This window comes from Poecilia latipinna, unplaced genomic scaffold, assembly GCF_001443285.1.
Source record: "Poecilia latipinna isolate Pla-1442-1.1 unplaced genomic scaffold, P_latipinna-1.0 Scaffold2192, whole genome shotgun sequence".
NCBI classification, from domain to species: domain Eukaryota; kingdom Metazoa; phylum Chordata; class Actinopteri; order Cyprinodontiformes; family Poeciliidae; genus Poecilia; species Poecilia latipinna.
Window position 1 is genome coordinate 19,393 of NW_015114808.1, and position 17,074 is coordinate 36,466.

Sequence of the window (17,074 nt, forward strand, 5' to 3'; positions counted from 1 at the left end):
TTAAAAGAAAATTGGGCAAACCCAGATTATTTTTTTTTCCCCCAAAAAATTTTTTTTTTTTTTTTTTTTTTGCAGAGGTCTGTCCCTGTAACCATCAAATCATCCCTCTTGTTATTCATCCATCTGTGTTTTTAGTTATCCGTCCACTTCTTCCACTGGCTTTTCAGTCATCCATCGATTGGTCCATGGATGCATCTGGATGTATGGATGGACCATTCATCCAACCATTCACTCCATCTATCAGTCTATGTATTTATTCATCTAGTCATCTATGCATCCAACTACCCATCTGATCCCACTAGGTTTTCATCCCCGAGCCACATATCCATCCATTTGTCCATCCACCCGTCTGTCTGCCAGCCATCACAACCATCCATTCTATCATTTGTACATGCGTTTGTTTTTTCAGCCATCCATCAAGTCAGCACACCTGCTATTCATCCATCAATTCATTTGTTAATCGATTTTTCTCTTTAGTTATTGAGTCATCCATTCATTGATCATTTATCCACCCATCTAGCCATACAGTCACCATCCATCCATCTCTCTAGCCATCAGTCATAGATCCATCCTTTTTCCAAGCTCCATATTTTAAGCCAGGGCTCTCCACCACTATGTTTGCAAAATCAAAATGAACTTTAGTGTTTATACTTTAAAAGGACCAAGTGTTTTAGAACTACAGCATTTTGACAAGAAAGGAACCCTCATTAAAACATTAAGACGATGTAAGACTTTTTTCACTTTGATACAGCTACTGGCATTAAATGATTAGCATACCATCATCTTTTATCACCGTTCGTTGAACATCGTTTGAACATGCAAACCTGATAGAGAGTGTGGTTTTTGTCCTTGAAGCAGGGCACGAGGCGGGAGTAGATCTGCAGGGAGTAGTAGTAAGCAGCCAGCTGGAGTGACAGAGCAGAGTGGCACTGCTTCTCAAAACACTTGTTGGCATCCAACACCTGCATGTATTAGAGACTATATGTTAGAAGGAAAAAACTGTCAAAGCATTTGGTATTTTTACCAGCCTCACTGTAAAATGTATAGAAAAATTATCAAATTTAGTCCCATAATCTGATTCCCACTTTTAAAATACCTCACACATGACAGTACCACTGAACTCTCTTCCAAACAAGTTTTTCATCTCTTTTAGAAGCAGCTATAGCTAAATCAAATTGAGCCAAATTGCATTAAAACTTGTGGCCTCTATATCTGCAAAGCTGGTAAAGATACACTTGGGCCACAATGAGGGAAATTACACATGTACAACACTGGTAACAGGCTTTAATTTAAAATAAAAACCTTCAAAAATCATGTATTTTTCAGCAGTATGCTACATCATGTTGGTATATTTCAACAAAAAGTGCTGAAGTTTGTGGATGTAATGCAACAAAACCACAAAAAAAAAAAAATCAAGAGTATAAAACACTTGCAAGCCACAAACATGCACCATGTCTCTGTATTTCATGTTAGTCTTTATTGATTAAGATCTGTTTGTTACTTTGGATGCACTTTATGGGTAACAGAAATGTTAAAAGTACAAATGCACTGAAAGAGAAAAGCATGTCCATTGCCACTAGGTAATGTGTGTGACCGTGTGCGCATACCTGAGGCAGGGCCAGTAAGTAGGACAGAGCCAGCATCATGTCTCTGGGAAATGCATCATTGGCCAGCTGCAGCAAAACTGAATAGAATGGAGGGATGAAAGGAAAGAAGGAGAAGAAAAGACTTTAAATGAACCGCTAACTTAGCCCTTCAAAAAAAAGAAAAAAAAAAGGGGGGAAGGCTTGTAGTGCAAATATGAAACATCCTTAACATTTTGGTCAAATTTTGGATTCTCTCCTCTCCTTCTGAACTGCCCTACTTCCCCTAAAACGTAGCTGATTGTGCTAATTATGCACTTGAAATAACTGGCAATTAATTTTTACATCACTGCAGAAAATTTGACCAACTCATTTTTGCAAGGTTGTAATTCAGCCACACTGGAAGGTTGCCAGGCTGGAATGGCCTGTCATTCCACTGTATCACTATTGGATTTAACCATTAATGGCTTCAACACATCACACTAAGGACACTTCATTCGACTTTTGGGATGGTGCTCATTTTCTCGAATGCCGTCTTTGTTTTAGACCAGATATGAGGGGATGAATGCTTTCTAAAAATTTTAGAAGATATGAAATTGAGGCAAATACACATTACATAGTTGGGTAATCTATTGTCTTCTTTCTAATAATTTGAAACTTTAAAACATGAAGAAAAACAAACAAAAAAACAAAAGGAATCCGTAAAGGGTAAAGGGTTCTTTTATGATGCAAATGTTCAAATTTTTTTATCATTAAATCAGATTTTATAAGGGTTAGGGTTTAAAATCTTTACAGAATTAGGTTGATCAGAAGTCTTTTTTTGGTCAAAAGGTTACTGCAATGAACACTCAATAAGACAATTCAAATACTGACTGATTGCATTCATTAGGATCTCAACAAAACCGGTGCTCAATTAGAAGTGAAACACTTAAATGTACATAACGGTACAAACGAGTCCTGGCAAATGGGATTTATCAGCTCTACAAAGTCAAAATGAAAACAAAGACTGCCTGGCCTGGCTAAAAGACAAAGACGAAATCAGAAAGTAAACAAACACATCACACACACTTTTCAGGTTTACCACTGCAGATGAACCCAAACCACTCTGAGCACACAAATACACTTAATTAATCACTCACTAACTGAATTGCACCAACACACAGAAAACGGTGGGAGTGAGCAGAGGGAAGCAGACAAAATCACTTTGTAGTCCACAAAAAAGAAGAGGCCTGTGCTCGTGATAAGAGCAGCAGACTAACTGGAACAGACAGAAGAAAGCAGAGCATGGACACTGGCTGAGAGACAGGTTCAGGGGTAAAGGAAGACACATGCTCTGAAGAACAAAATGCACACCACTGTGCACCCATACAGAAGCATCCAATGGCTGATATGTTCAGCTGAAACTTCTCTGTGTGTGAGCAGGGGTGGAGGAAGTTTAAAGAGCCATAACAGCTCTCTTAGGAAGTGAGCCCACCTCCACCCTTAACTCTTTTTTTTCTCTTCCCTCCTCTCCTACCCCCTGGGTTTCAATGAGCTACACCTCAGAATGAGCTGATTACACGCCTCTCTAAAGTTACAGATACCATCGGGACAGGAATTACCAGAGGGGTAAACACGTACACGCACTTAAACACACACACACTCTCTCTCAAAGTAGATAGCCCTGACTTTAAAGCAGGAGATATTTCTGCTTTAGAGCGAGATGAAGGGGGACACTGATAAAGAGACCTCATGGAGGAGAGCGGGCATACGACAAGGCTAGTTTGTTGCACACATCAATTTGGATTTCTACATCAGCTAAATGTGGCACATGGGTAGCAGGACGGCGGCACATATTGCGGAAAAACAAGTGATTAGGGCCAGTCGGTGGCAGCACATAATGCTCAGAGTGTAGTTCAATGTAAACTGTGCATCTTTGTGTCTGTTCACGTTAAGCACTTGCGCTGGCACCTCAATGCCGCTGAGTCAATGCTCACCCTTGTCATCATTAATTACCTCCACCTTATCAGGGGTCAGGTGGAAAATCAGTGTATTTATTTTCTTAAAGGCCACATCCTAGTCTGTTTTTAAGGACAGCCGGCGCGGCGGACAGATACGCCAGTCATTAATCGAAGCTTGTTATCGGGGGACGACGGCGTCCGGAGTGGCTTTTCTCTTTCACAACACGTCGCGCTTCGCAAGCAACTCCGAAGGGAAGGTGACTTTTAGGGAGGCAGATACGCATATGAATGGCAGAGGCAACCATAAGAGAGCCTTAGTTTGGTTACGGGGAAGTTTGTGTGTACGCAAGGTAGATATGTGGATGCATACCAATGCACCGATGCTCTTTGGCCAGAGATGGCTATGCGCACACACACACACATGTTTGCTCTCTACTTTTGTTGTTGCATTGATTTTGTTGAGCAGCTGTGATCCATCATACGGCGTGGCCTTGATGTTTTGACATGATGCTATCTCCCTGGTACCACTGCAGTGATCCGTCATTAATTACCGTTGCCGTGGGACGCGTGAGGATACATTAATTAGCAGAACGAGGCTATTCTTCCCATGTTATTCCCAGCTCCGATACACATGGGCTCTGTGGCCAAGACGGATGAGGTGAGGGAGGGCAGGGTGTGAGGAAAAGGGGTTGACAACACTGTACTCTTGGCAAATGACACCGCTTCAGTTGTGAGACAAAGCACTGAGAAATGGTCCAAGTTAAACAATACTGACTCAGTTTACCCACAAGCTACAAATCTTCTTCTCAAAACCAGAGATTCTGCAAATGTCACAAAGTTGCGCTTAGGATCTATTTAGGACCAATGTGATTTAAATTTAAGCTCATCAAGATTCATGAAAAGTACCTTAAGCTATAGCTGAGCCAAGAGTTATTCATACCTCTTGGGTATAGAGATTCAAAGTATTCTTAACTGTGAGTGGAAAGAAATATAGATGGATGTGTGTCAAAATATGGCACTCAAAGAACCGTAAATTTGCAAACAGAGTGTTCAGAGACGGGGAAAAAAAAAATCTCTGAAAACTTCAAAAACAAAAATAAAAGGAAGGACAGTCAAAGTCTGAAGTAGGCTGTTCATACTCTAAAATCCTCTAATGAGGCTGAGTTATAACAAAAGATGATTAAGAGGCCAGAAAGTCCTACAGGGCAATTTTTAAGACTTGGTGTCAGTTATCGGCAACAACTGAATAATTACTTTGAATGATGGTGTTTCCACAACCCGGGGGCAAATGCTTTCCACAAAGGGCTATGTTGGCTTTAGCAGCTTTTTTCAACTTAAATTATGAGAAAATCTGAGTAAACAGGACAAAGTTATCTTCAAAATCTCCTTGCCATTACACAATTCAAAGTTGAATGTCGTCTTAATTAGATAAAGAAAGCATAAATATGCACATATAAAAATATAAAGATCTTTAAACTCAGAATGAAGAACTGCTGGGCAGGATAAACAAGAATGATGTCACTAATCAGATACAGACATTCTAGACTAAGGAAGAAATTACATGAAAATGGAAAGAGTTAATGGTCAAACAAGTTTATCACAACAAAATCAGCAGTTTCACCTTTTTTATCTCCGTCACTAATTGTTCCTTCATGCTCACCTTCTGTCGCAGGAAACAAGGTTTTTCCTTCTGTTTTAGCCTCAGCTAACTTCCCCGTCCTCAGCAAAACCTCAGCAAAGTTTTCCTGCGGCATTTCTTTGTAGGATGAGTAAACATCTTGACTCTAAGAGACAGAAGAGGAGAGAGTGATGAAGTACTTAGGGTTATAGCAAGTACATTCTTGCAGATGGGTAGACTAGAAAATAAGATAAAAAAAATAGAGAGATGTGATTAAGATGACTGAGCATCTTCATTCACATGGAGTTAAGACAGATGAGAGATGGAAGTAGACAAATGAATGTTGGAGCCAAACAAAGATTTCCAACCAAGAGGCCTTATGATATCTTTATAGGATTGCTGTGTGGCAAGTTGTTTCTCAAGTGTCTCAGTTGTGAACAATGAAGTTCCTCCTCCCACTTGCCTCAGAGCCACCGCTTCGACACTGAACGTTTCCCCGTCTGTCTTTAACACTCCATTCATCTTTCTGTCTCGGAGCATTTGTCTCTTTTTCCTTCAATCAGCCTCTTCCTCATCTCTTTTATCCTCCAATGCAACTTGTATGTAAAAAAAAAAAAAAAAATGACCCTATTGATCAGGCACAGAGAGATGGATGCAGGGAGCAATTATTGTTAGATGGATGATGGAAGATGGATCAACGGTGGAGATGAAGTGAAAGAAGGGATTTGGAGAGGCCTATTAAAGTGTCATGAGAGGAGATGTATCGGCCTTTGCTGTTTCGCCTTATGTCCACTCCTTTACATATCCATATGATTTGTGTCTTGAGAGTAAAAAGCACAGAGATGACCCAAGGCGACTGTTTTCTAAGTATAAATGTCAATCTATTCTTTTTTTTTTTTACTTTTTACTCCTGCACTTTTCTGCTGCCATAAATCCTTATTTCAACATTCTGTTCTTATGGATTTTCTCCCACTCACTTTTCCTCTTCTGGTTAATATATGCAGTGTATTTCAGCTTTTTTATTTTCAAGTCATCTTGGATTTTGCTGACTAACATAATACCCATCTTAAAAAAAATGCTGCTTCCCTGATGTTAGTGCTTCTAAAGTGCTTTTGGCATTATAATTACTTAGACTGAAATCAATATTCATTTTGTCTTGACACAGTTTGTGAAGGAATGTATAAGTCATGAGGAGAGGGAAAAATCAAATTAAACACCCTCAGTTAGGAGTCTACTCAGGCCTTTTTTTACAATTTAAGAAGACGGCCCGCAGCAGAAAATAATGGTCCATGGCAAATACAGGTCCAAGCCACTCACTGGGTCTACATAGGGATCCTCAATGAGCTCCTGATAAAAGGCACTGCAGCCCTGGTGCTCCAGGTTGGAGTTTTCATCCACCCCTTCCTGGTTGGTGGCTCCAGATCCACGACCCTGAGGAGCCATCAAAACATGATTAAACTTTTACCACATGCCCACAGCACAGTCATCTCGCTCTGTCAAAGCTCATATCCTTGCATATTCTCTTTCTTAAGAAACCAGTGGCCATGTGGGCACCATACTCCCCCAGCCACCCAGAGAGATGGCATCGTGCTCCACCTGGGTGACCACCTATCAGCCCACTAACCACAAGATGATAAAATATTTAGGAGCTTCACTTAATTATGCAACAGATGGACTTTGGTTTTTGGTGTTTTTAATGAACATAGAATAAGTGGGAGAGAGGAGAGAAACCTCAGGAATCAAATAACTCTCCATGTTCCTCACACCGATGGTGTTTCTTTACCTCCAAACTGTTCATGATACAGGCCCATTAGGTTAGTAATGTGTGTGTACCTGGAGTGGACGGAGGTAATTAAGTGACTCCTTCACCCAACGGTGGTCGCTGACTGCTGTCAGCACTGCCTTGGTTGTCAGTCCAGTGGTGGTCAACACTTCCATGGTCTTTGCTGTAGTCCTTTGAAGGAGGTCTCTAGATGTGCCAGCCTGCAGCCAAGAAGCGACAAGAGAAACCAAAGATGTTTCAAAGATTTAACAGTGTAATGAATGCAATGTGAAGGACTTAAGTAAGAATGACCCTGCATGAGAGAACAAGATTTTTTTTTTTTTTTTTTACATAATGTTATTGATTGCAACAACACCTAAAATCACAGCAGGTTGAGATTTTAGTCACATGTTGTTAAGATGGGAGGTGGAATTAAGTGAAAAGCTGAAAGAAAAATTGCATAAAAATAGAAATGTCCCAGGCCAAACTGATTAATAGACATTACTTGAATAGAATATATCTGACAACATAAAGTCAGATAAAACGTTTCAAAATCAACACATGTCCAGTTCCTGAATGTCATGACCTTCAACAGGCTATTTATTCTCCAACACTGTCTGACACGGTTGAATTAAACAACCTGAAATTCCTCCACAACGATGTAAAAGACATATTGCCACTTATTGCAAAAACACTTACAGCCTGTCAATGTCATCTTCACATGTGGTCAGGTTGTTTTGGAAATGGAAATTTTCAGCATTATTGAAAAGTAAAGCTCTACTCTGAACTATCCTGAATGTAAAATAACGCAACAAAGACACCTCTTTAAAAGAAGATGTTGTTCTTTTCAAATTGAATGGTGTTTGTAACTATGCAGCCAAATTGTATGTCAGGTTTCGCATTTCCATGTCATGCCCACATGTTCTCAAAACCCCACTTACACTGCAAGTGGGCTGGATCCAAATTATTTTGCATCCTTCCTCCATATTTAATTTGGCAAGGGATTGCGAGTCAAGGAATTGAAAAACAAGAGAAAACAAATACATACAGACACAGATGTAATAACGCAAACAGACATCTAGAGGTCTTAAATATACACAAGTGAGATCTGGTGGCATTAATATAACAATAAAATGACAACAGGCAGCTTCAGATGAGCTCCCACACACACAAAAAGCAGTTCAAGTCATGAAACATTAACACCCACTCCCTGCATCATAAAGCAGGGAGTGCTGAAGAGAAGAAGAAAGGGCATAAATTAACCAAGGGAACTGAGCAGACCTTAGCATTAAGTTTACAAGTCATCAAATATGGAGCAGTAGGGAAACACATAAACAGAACCAAAGGTTTAAGGTATAGCCTGCCTGGGTATACTCAGGCAACCAGCTTAGACAAGGATCATATAATCACGTAAGGCAAAGCACATTAAATGAATAAAAGACACAAACCTTGAGATAGTCGGCCTTAGCTACTTCCTGTCCACTCTCTGTATTGGCAGGCTTCATTTGATAATTAACAGCCTGGTACAACAACTGCAGGACAAACAAGTAACAGAAGTCAATTATTGAAGAAACGTGAAGTTAACGTTACACGGTTTTATTGTCTTTGTATATATATGATAACATTCTGGTTGTCATCTCAATTTCTGAGTTGCAGTGAGGAAAAGGAGTATCATAAAAAAGAAATGTTAGAATTCTTTTTTTTGCGGAAAAAAAATAAAATGTCTAACGTGTTCCTTGATTCCCGTCTTTGGAAAGACATGTGCTGCACTTGTTAAAGGAGGATAAATTATGATCAACTAGACAAATGCCGTATTAATGTGTTCACGTAGGTTCGGGAGTAGGGCCACACCATAACCACACTTTTCATTAGAGTCAGCTCTCCTGTTCAGCACACAGCTTAATCCTTTGTCCATTATATCGTACAGCCTTCGCTCCTATATCACTCATCTGTGAAATACGTGTGAAAAAAGAGAAAATGCAATATCTATGTGAGCCAGACACACGTTTCAGGAGGAAAAGTGTTTTTCTAAAATTGCTCCTTCTGAATGTAAATGCATGCAATTGTTCATCAGAAGTCAAACTATTAGTAAAAGTGAAGAGGAGAAACACTGGATCTGATTTGCATATGCAGAAACATCTGCCAAGCTTTGAACAAGATCCTATGGACAGCTGACACACTGACTAACGTCTGGCTGGATGAAAGGAGCAGAGAGAAAGAAAACATAGGCATCATCTGTCAAATATAGTCAAGTCAACGTGACAATATGAGAATATATGGCTGCCGATGTAACTGGGTCACTGCTGTGCAACGTTGTGACTGTTGGCTGAAGTAACAGGAGAAGTTTTGAAGTGTACAGATCTGTACTTTCAGCTTCAGCAATGAAAGACTTTCTTGGGAGTGTGAAGGCTGTTGAACGGCCAAGACAGGTGTCTATCCTGAAGCTAACCGAGCATGCACTTTTCCTTACAAACCTAAAAATAGAATCAGGACAAACAATTCAGAAAGGTAGTTGTAAAAAAAAAAAAAACTTTTGAAAGGAAAAAATTTCAAAGATGAAACACCTTTATGGTTATGGGGTATGTTACATTTATTTTTTTAACAAGACGGGTATTTAAGTACTGCAATATAAAATCAATAAGGAAAATTAGTATTTTGTTTTTTTGCAATGCTTTTTTACAGGTATGGTAAGAGCTGTGGAATAAACTCGAAAGACTCATTTTGTGCATCCTGAATAGCAATTGATTCTAGTTTTTACTTGGAAAAAGGCCGTATTGTCCAAACCTGAGTCTGCAAGTCACTGGAGGCAGCAAGGAGGGCGTGGATGTTGTCTGGGGGACAGTGCGTCAAAGCAAAGGCTAACAATTCTTGTCGCGCCTCCAGGTCTCTGTAACCCTCACTCTGACCGAGCAAACTGCACACCTCCCAAGCCGGACTGTAAGCTGAGAAAACACAAGAGGGAAAAGAGGACGAGAGCCACAGTTAAGAAAAAATGAGTAAGGTAAGACGGTGGCTATATTATAGTTTCATTCAAATTTTGATTAACTTTTTATGATATAATGCAAATTCAGCATTAAGTATATAAATTAATCTCTGACAATAGGGGGAAAAAAAAAATTACCCAGCTATACAAACCATCAATTGGACAGAAATACTTATTTAAGTCTAAAACTAATCTCACCTGGATGAAAATCAACTGAAAGATAGTATGTATGTCTGTTACTCACTAAAGCTTCTTACAAGAACTATGTCAAGGTAAAGTGTTGCTGTTTGAATGACAACTATACAAACACTCTGCTTTCAAACACACACTTAGCGTGTGATTGGTTTTCATCGTCTCTTTTCCCGTTAGTCAGAAGGATAAGAAGACTCGGTTTTTCTAATTAATCTATGCCTCGGTAAATTATGGTTTTCACTGCTACTAAGAATTGACATTCTCTGTGAACCAAACAGATTATCATTTGGTCAAACTAATACTTGGTTCTTTTTGTTTTGTTTTTCTTTTCCCCCTCCTGAGCATAAAAATAAATCAAGCAACTTTTAATTTTATTGCCAGTGAAAAATGACTTGTCCCTGCAAGAAAAAATATCTCAATTTCTTTTTCTATTTATATATTTCTTCTTTTATTCCTTATGTCGGTTTTGGTCCTCTGTACCATTCACACTTGAGATTTCTTTAAAAAAAACTGCTTGGAAGTACAGGTATAATTTTCTGTGTTAATTTTAAAAATATATATTTTTATTCATTTACTTCAAATGGCTAAGCACTTAAACAATAAAATATACTGGTGATAAAGACAGAAACAGTAAGAAGAAGTAACATATTATTTGGTCACTTAGCCATTAATTAACAATTGGTATAAAATAAAACAACACAGAAAATCAAAAAAATGAGGTAGTAAATGTTATGTAAGCGTGAGGGGCAAAGAGCTGGATAAAGATGTAAAGACAACTAAATCCTCTGTTTTTTTAAAAAAAGAAAAAAAAACATTTTTTTTCAAAACTTGCATCACAAAATAACCCAGAGTTGAACTAGCTCCCATTTTAAAATTATTCATGTGGCTCAGTGAGATTCCTGTGAGCTTTAAACCACAGCTCAATGATTTCTGTTTTTGCAAATTCCAAGAGGAAATTTGCTTCCTTTACTCTTGCAAACCATTACACCATTTGCCATATTTATAGATAATTCATCCTTCTCACAATAAATTATACCTATAAAAACCTCAATTGATTTGACTGAATGTTTATAAAGAGCTCTCTGAGATATTTTTGCAAACTAAACAGGCTGAAATCACTTTGAAAGTAATGTTTAATGAATAATCCTCTTGCACAGAGAAAAAAAAATTTTCCCCCCTTAACTATGCACACTGGCTCACAGTTCTTTTAACTACACACCTGCACCCATGAGGTCCTGACAGTGGATGTAAGAGGCTTTAAAGTCCAGACATTTGAGGGCTTGCTCCGCCAGCAAGGTCAGCACTTGGCCTTTTCGCCTCTTGTCGTCATCTCCTGAACACATCAAAGGAAAAGTTTTTGCTTGAGCCATGCAACACATAGGGAGGATTTCAAATGTTCTTAAAACTTATTGACATTTTGTCTGATTAAAAAGTTTGTGAGCTTCAATTTTCAGGACTTGACTCGAAAAGGTTATAAACTTCATTTACCGTTAACCCTAGATTTAGATTTAATAAGAAATTAGGAGGAAAAAAAATTCTACATTTCCTGTCTTATCCACGATTGTGTTTGAAATAGACAGTAAATTCTCTTGATAGATTTTATTCTTAGCGGGTCTTTAAAAATGACACAGGACAGTTCGCCACAAAACAGAATTTCTAAAGAAGCCGGTTGTTCACAGTGTGTTGAAGCATATTCATAGATTGTTGGGCTGCCATCAAAGCAAGTTACTGGGTTTCCATTACAACTCAGCAGAACAAACTTTTTCACAATATTCTATATCTTACGTATTTGAAGTTACAGTAATTAATCTTATGTGAAAGCTACTTAAATGTGTTTTTTTGGAGATTTCCCTTTCGTTTTGAGTTGATTTATCTCTGTCCTTCATTAAATAATTCAACTTTCTAAGAATTTGATTCTAAGACTGAGGAACCCATCAACACCACATCTGGACAAGTAATGTGTCCTTTAGTGGCTCTTATTTTAGGACCAGGACCTGGCAGGAAAATATGGAAAGAGTAAGTTTGTCCAAATATCCAAGTCTACAGAGAACTGTTGCCTTCTGCCCTCTCTTAGAAACAGTTGATGCTCGAGGTGGAGACGAAAGCCAACACCACTTTGGCAAAAAAAGACAAAAAGGACAGAATGCCATCGTTAGTGCTTAGTAATATGTTGAAGAGAACAAGTTTTAAATCTGCCCTTTTTTCTCATAGTGAAAGACAGAAATCAGAAAAAGTGGTTCCATATAATGTTTTGCAAAAATCTGGGGTTTTTGATTCCAAGGGTCACAATTGTCCGAGTTAAACTTATTAAATCGTTACAATAAAATGGTCTTGAAAAGTCTGAGATCACATACTACTTGATGTCTTTGTAAATGTGGTCATTGCCATGTCATTTCATTGAAAATAGACTGTTTGAAATCTTAAAGTCAGTCAGCATGCTGTCTCGCTAAACAGAACCCCCCCCCCAAAAAAAAACAAATCCGATATCTTAATAAAGGTGGGAACTGGGTGAAGAATCGGGACAGCCTTTGATTTATCTATCAGCTCGATAAACAAAAGTGGGGGGGGAGAGGAGGACAACGAGATCAAAAGGGACACGGACAGAAACGCAGCTTCTGAACAAACTTGTGCTCCGAGGATCAAAGAACAGACACTGCATGAAGAAACGCGCTGGTCTTTGGCTGTGCTGCCTGTGTGTGTGAAGTGTGAGTGACGGCTAGAGATGTGGTGTTTACCGAGAGGGGGTGAGACGTATTTGTCAAATATCTTCTGGGTGAATGGTGAGAGGGTGTCTTCAAAAGACTGTCAGGACCTCAATATAGAGGAATGTTTGTGTCTGAGCAAACCAACCGTCATCTTGTTCTGTTTTTAAATCCACACAGCTCTTGGTATTTATTTTAAGCTCATCCGAATCAGACATATTGATAATCTGATCGATATGTGTACTTCTCCCTGATGGACCTATCAAACGCTGTAATCAAAAGGTTGTGAAATGTCATACAAAGGCAGCCTCCCAAAGCGATAATCTGGATCAGTGGGAAAAAAAAAAAGAACACATCAGAATAAAAAGGAATATTTCAATTATTATTACTGATCCCTTCATATATTCTTTTACCTCACGTACTGAATGATTTACGGAGCATCTCTGTCGAGGCAGAAACCCAACTCTTAAGTGTTTTTAACTTGTGTGTTGGTGATACCTGCATTAAATATTCACCACAAAGCCCTGGAGCTATGCACCCTTCAAAAGGCTCCCTCCTGCATTTATTTATTTAAAAAAAATGTTTATTCCTCCTCTCATCTCCCTCTTTTCCCCCCCCCTCTGAAACCACACAGGGAGAGGTTCCTGCTGACAAACTGTGAGGCGTACAGACACAGAAATGCCACGAGGCCGGTTAGCAGGTTTCCTTTGGCTGGTGGCAAGTCTCTGAGCGAGAGGATGGAGGGACAGACTCACAGACCCTGGAAGGACAGTAAGATGAAAGCTGGAGGGAGAAATGCAGCGACACAAAAAGAATGACAGCTTGTATTTCCGATATAGAGAACATTAAACTTTGGAGCAGTACTGAAACAAAAAATGTTCCTGCAATCTTAAATTAAAAAAAAACAAACAAAAAAAAACATGTTTCCCTTTAGATTCTTCTTTAAAGTTAAAGTTTACTTTTTCACCTCTTAGAATCAAGGCTTCCTGGGTGAAAGGGTTGCAGTGATAACTTCAAGGTTTCTTTGAGGATTTGATATCAACTTTCCCAATTTGCAGCCAGCCTACAGTCCTCTTCTCATGTATTGAACTGATTGCACCGCCGGTCGATATGGTCGCTGTGGAACAGCTGTGCAACATGCATCTCCACATATGAAAACTCAAAATAAATCATAAGTTATTCAGTTTAAAAGTAGGGGATTCCCCGATTGGAATTACAAGATGAATGCTGATGCAAAGATTTCTCCAGTGGAGAGAGTAAATCCAGCAAAAAAAAAAAAAAAAAACTGAAAAATGTCAATATGTGGTGATGAAAGTAGGCCAAAAGAGATAGAGGAGAAATTTTTGCTTTTCTGAAAACATAGAAAATGTAGAATGTTCCAAAGGTTTAAGCATTTATACACACAGGTTGAAAGTGAATCAAAATCACTTCTCCACAAATATCATTGTAAATAAAAACAGTCAAGTCTTCTGCAGTTTCTAAAAGGCTTATTTACTAGGACTACCTGGATATGATGCTGCCATCACCATGAGCAATTTCTGTTTTAAAAAAGGAGGCCTGACAGTTTAGTTTTGGTCTCATTGTTCAGGAGCCCCTATTTCCACATGCTTATTGTGTTCCTTTCACAGCTTATGGGCTTATTTTATTTTTCTCAAAAATGGCTTTTTGTCCTCCTTGAACAAATGCAAGATTTGTGGCGTGAAAGACAAACTGTTCTTCCAACGTATTCTCCCATCTGAGTTGTCGATCTCTGCGGTTCCTTCAGAGTGGCCATGGTCTTTCTGGCTAATTCACTGCTTAATGCTCTGTATTTTTTTTTCATCCTTTCAGTTCAGGTGAACAACCTCGTCTAAGTAGGTTTGCAACTGTGCCATACTGTTTTGAGTTTTAGATGACGGATTGAACTCTGCAAGATGTCTAAAGCTTGAGATATTGCAGCCCTGCTTAAAACTCCTCAACAGCTTCATCTTTGACCTCTCTGCTGTGTCCCTTGGTTTTTGTGATTTTTTTTTTTCTTCTCTAGCAAATTGCTGAGAACTTCACAAAAAAGCTATAGTTAAGCAGCATACAAGTGGACATACAAAAGTTTAAGGTTTATTTTTAAGCAACGTAAGAGAATAAATCAGTTTCAGAAGAACTGATTAGTGGATGGCAGTGGATAAAAACAGTCATAGATCACCTTCTAAGACATGCTAAACTAGGAATAAAATGTAGACTTTCTGCTAAATAAACCAGTAAAGAAAGAAGGTTTAACTGAACTGTCATTGTGATGGAGGAAATTGTTAATATAAAGACCCAATGGCCTCGTACTGATTCAGTGTCTGACAAGCAAAGATGCAAAATGTCGAAGTGCACCAAATAATTTAGAGACCATTCAATATAATGTTTGTGTGAACTGAAATGTGGTTATTGCTGTTGTGAGCGTGAGCCTGAGAATCGATCCTTGCTTGAAACCTGAAACACTCGTCTTGTTCCTCTGCTGTGTGAGAACTGTCAGCAACCTTGCTAAAAGCACCCATGCATGCATGCATCATTGTGCATCTAGGTCGGACTCTGCTGTACGTATCTCGTTTCATCTTAAAAGCAGCGTCACACAAAACGCCAGCAGGACAGTCTTGATCACTAAAGTTTACCCACCGTCCCTTTTCAGCACGATCACGCTCGAAAAGCAAAAGAGGTGACTTTGCGTGTACCTGACACTCGCAGAAGTGAGGCCAGGTTGAGCAACGTGGCGGATTGTTTGTAAGCTGTGGAGCACTGGGCGATGCACTCTTCGATGAGAGATAAGCGGTTTGATCGCAGTCGCACTGGAGGGACGAAAAGAAGAGAAAGAAACGATCAGCTGATGATTCAATAACAGGAAATTGTGTGAAATGAACGATGAAGCTGCTATGAACATGTCAGGAAAATAAAGTCGAACATAATAAATGCAAAAAAAAAAAAAACTATAGAGAATGTATTTTAAGTCATCAGTAATAGCATTAACTGTTTTCTGCATAGTCGCTTTAGAATAAGGAGAGATCAAATTAAAATAAGTTTAAGCTAATAGTAAAACAAAAACATACATAAACAAGAGATGCGCTGATCAGGCTTTTCCTGACCAATATCTGCAACTTCTGAAGTCTGACCTGCAGAGTCAGACGTTTTAAGTCTAAGGATAAACAAAAAAGCTCAGTTAGTTTAAAGACCTGTAGTTCTGTATTCTACACAAAATGAAAGAATTGCAAGGTAATCCTCATCTATCTTGCAACTTTTGTTTTTACAAGTAAACACTGTTGAGACGCATAATGTTAAGGGTTCTAAAGTAATTAATAATACAAAAGAGAAAACGTTATTTAAACTTTACTGTAGATCAACAGTGATTTCACTACCTAAACTGCCAGTTTTTTTTTTTTTTTGTGAAAATATTTTCCATACAAAACTAACTTTACGATGCACAAATTCCCCAATTCTGTTTCCACATTTCTCCAACCCTGCACTGAAACATGTCAAGTTTAGAAACTCAGCAAAGCCCTGTGAATTATTTGCTCCCCTCTGAGGATCTTTAAAAGTTGGCATCACTTTGGGCAAGGCCTAGAGGGAATTCTGGGGAGAGAGAGGCTGTATGAGGCATTGCCTTAGGCTCTGTAGAAAGGCTGAGGGAAAAAAAAAAAAAAAAGCTTGAGATGGATTACATATGTTCAAATGCTTCGGCTTCATACTTGTGTGCGTTTATCTGCTACAGAGCATTGTAGCAGGGATACGGCTTGTACACTTTAAGAAAAATAATGTGCTATTCTTTCAGTGTGTGTGTGAGAAAAAAAGAGATAGAGAGAGGAAGTGAGAGAGATGCAGGAAAAAAAAAGTACCGTGTCCTTGAAAGAGTGCAATAAAATGATACCAGAGTACAGTGGGGAAAACAGCTTTGGCCCTGAGGAGTAAAAATGTAGTTCAGACGATCACTAATGTCAAATAAAATCAATAAGTTGAGTTTTCTCTTCGCTAGAATTTTGTTGTGCTAAGGCGTTTTGTCCGTCTTCCAGTCTCTAAGTTGATGTGGAAAATAAAATGATGGTGACCGTAGCAGTAGTTTTACAGTCCTAAAAAAGCAGGTGCATGCCATTTCAGTGTTATGACTGTATTTGTTTTACGCATGTAAAAAAAATAAAATAAAAAAGTCAACATTTGGTTGTAAAACAAATACGATAACCTCCACTATTTCCTCTTGAATTTGGTCTATTTACAAAAAAAAAAAAAAAACACGATCACTCTGGCAATAAAAGCGAACAGTTGCTGCTCTTGATTATATAATTGT

The 17,074-nt window shown here is 38.7% G+C and overlaps 1 protein-coding gene across 1 annotated transcript in view; it reads right to left on the reverse strand.

The window, feature by feature from the left end:
• Nucleotides 1-107: 107 nt before the first annotated feature.
• The window catches only part of nbas (NBAS subunit of NRZ tethering complex), an 84,929-nt gene continuing 67,962 nt past the window's right edge, over nucleotides 108-17,074 (reverse strand). Inside the window, exons 33-41 of the mRNA XM_015017804.1 lie at nucleotides 15,474-15,587; nucleotides 11,298-11,411; nucleotides 9,688-9,845; nucleotides 8,352-8,435; nucleotides 6,975-7,124; nucleotides 6,459-6,572; nucleotides 5,184-5,307; nucleotides 1,608-1,684; nucleotides 108-962 (exon numbers count right to left, since the gene is read on the reverse strand). Of these exons, the coding sequence (XP_014873290.1) occupies nucleotides 780-962; nucleotides 1,608-1,684; nucleotides 5,184-5,307; nucleotides 6,459-6,572; nucleotides 6,975-7,124; nucleotides 8,352-8,435; nucleotides 9,688-9,845; nucleotides 11,298-11,411; nucleotides 15,474-15,587 (1,118 nt within the window). The 3' untranslated portion in view covers nucleotides 108-779. The remainder of the gene's footprint in view (nucleotides 963-1,607; nucleotides 1,685-5,183; nucleotides 5,308-6,458; nucleotides 6,573-6,974; nucleotides 7,125-8,351; nucleotides 8,436-9,687; nucleotides 9,846-11,297; nucleotides 11,412-15,473; nucleotides 15,588-17,074) is intronic.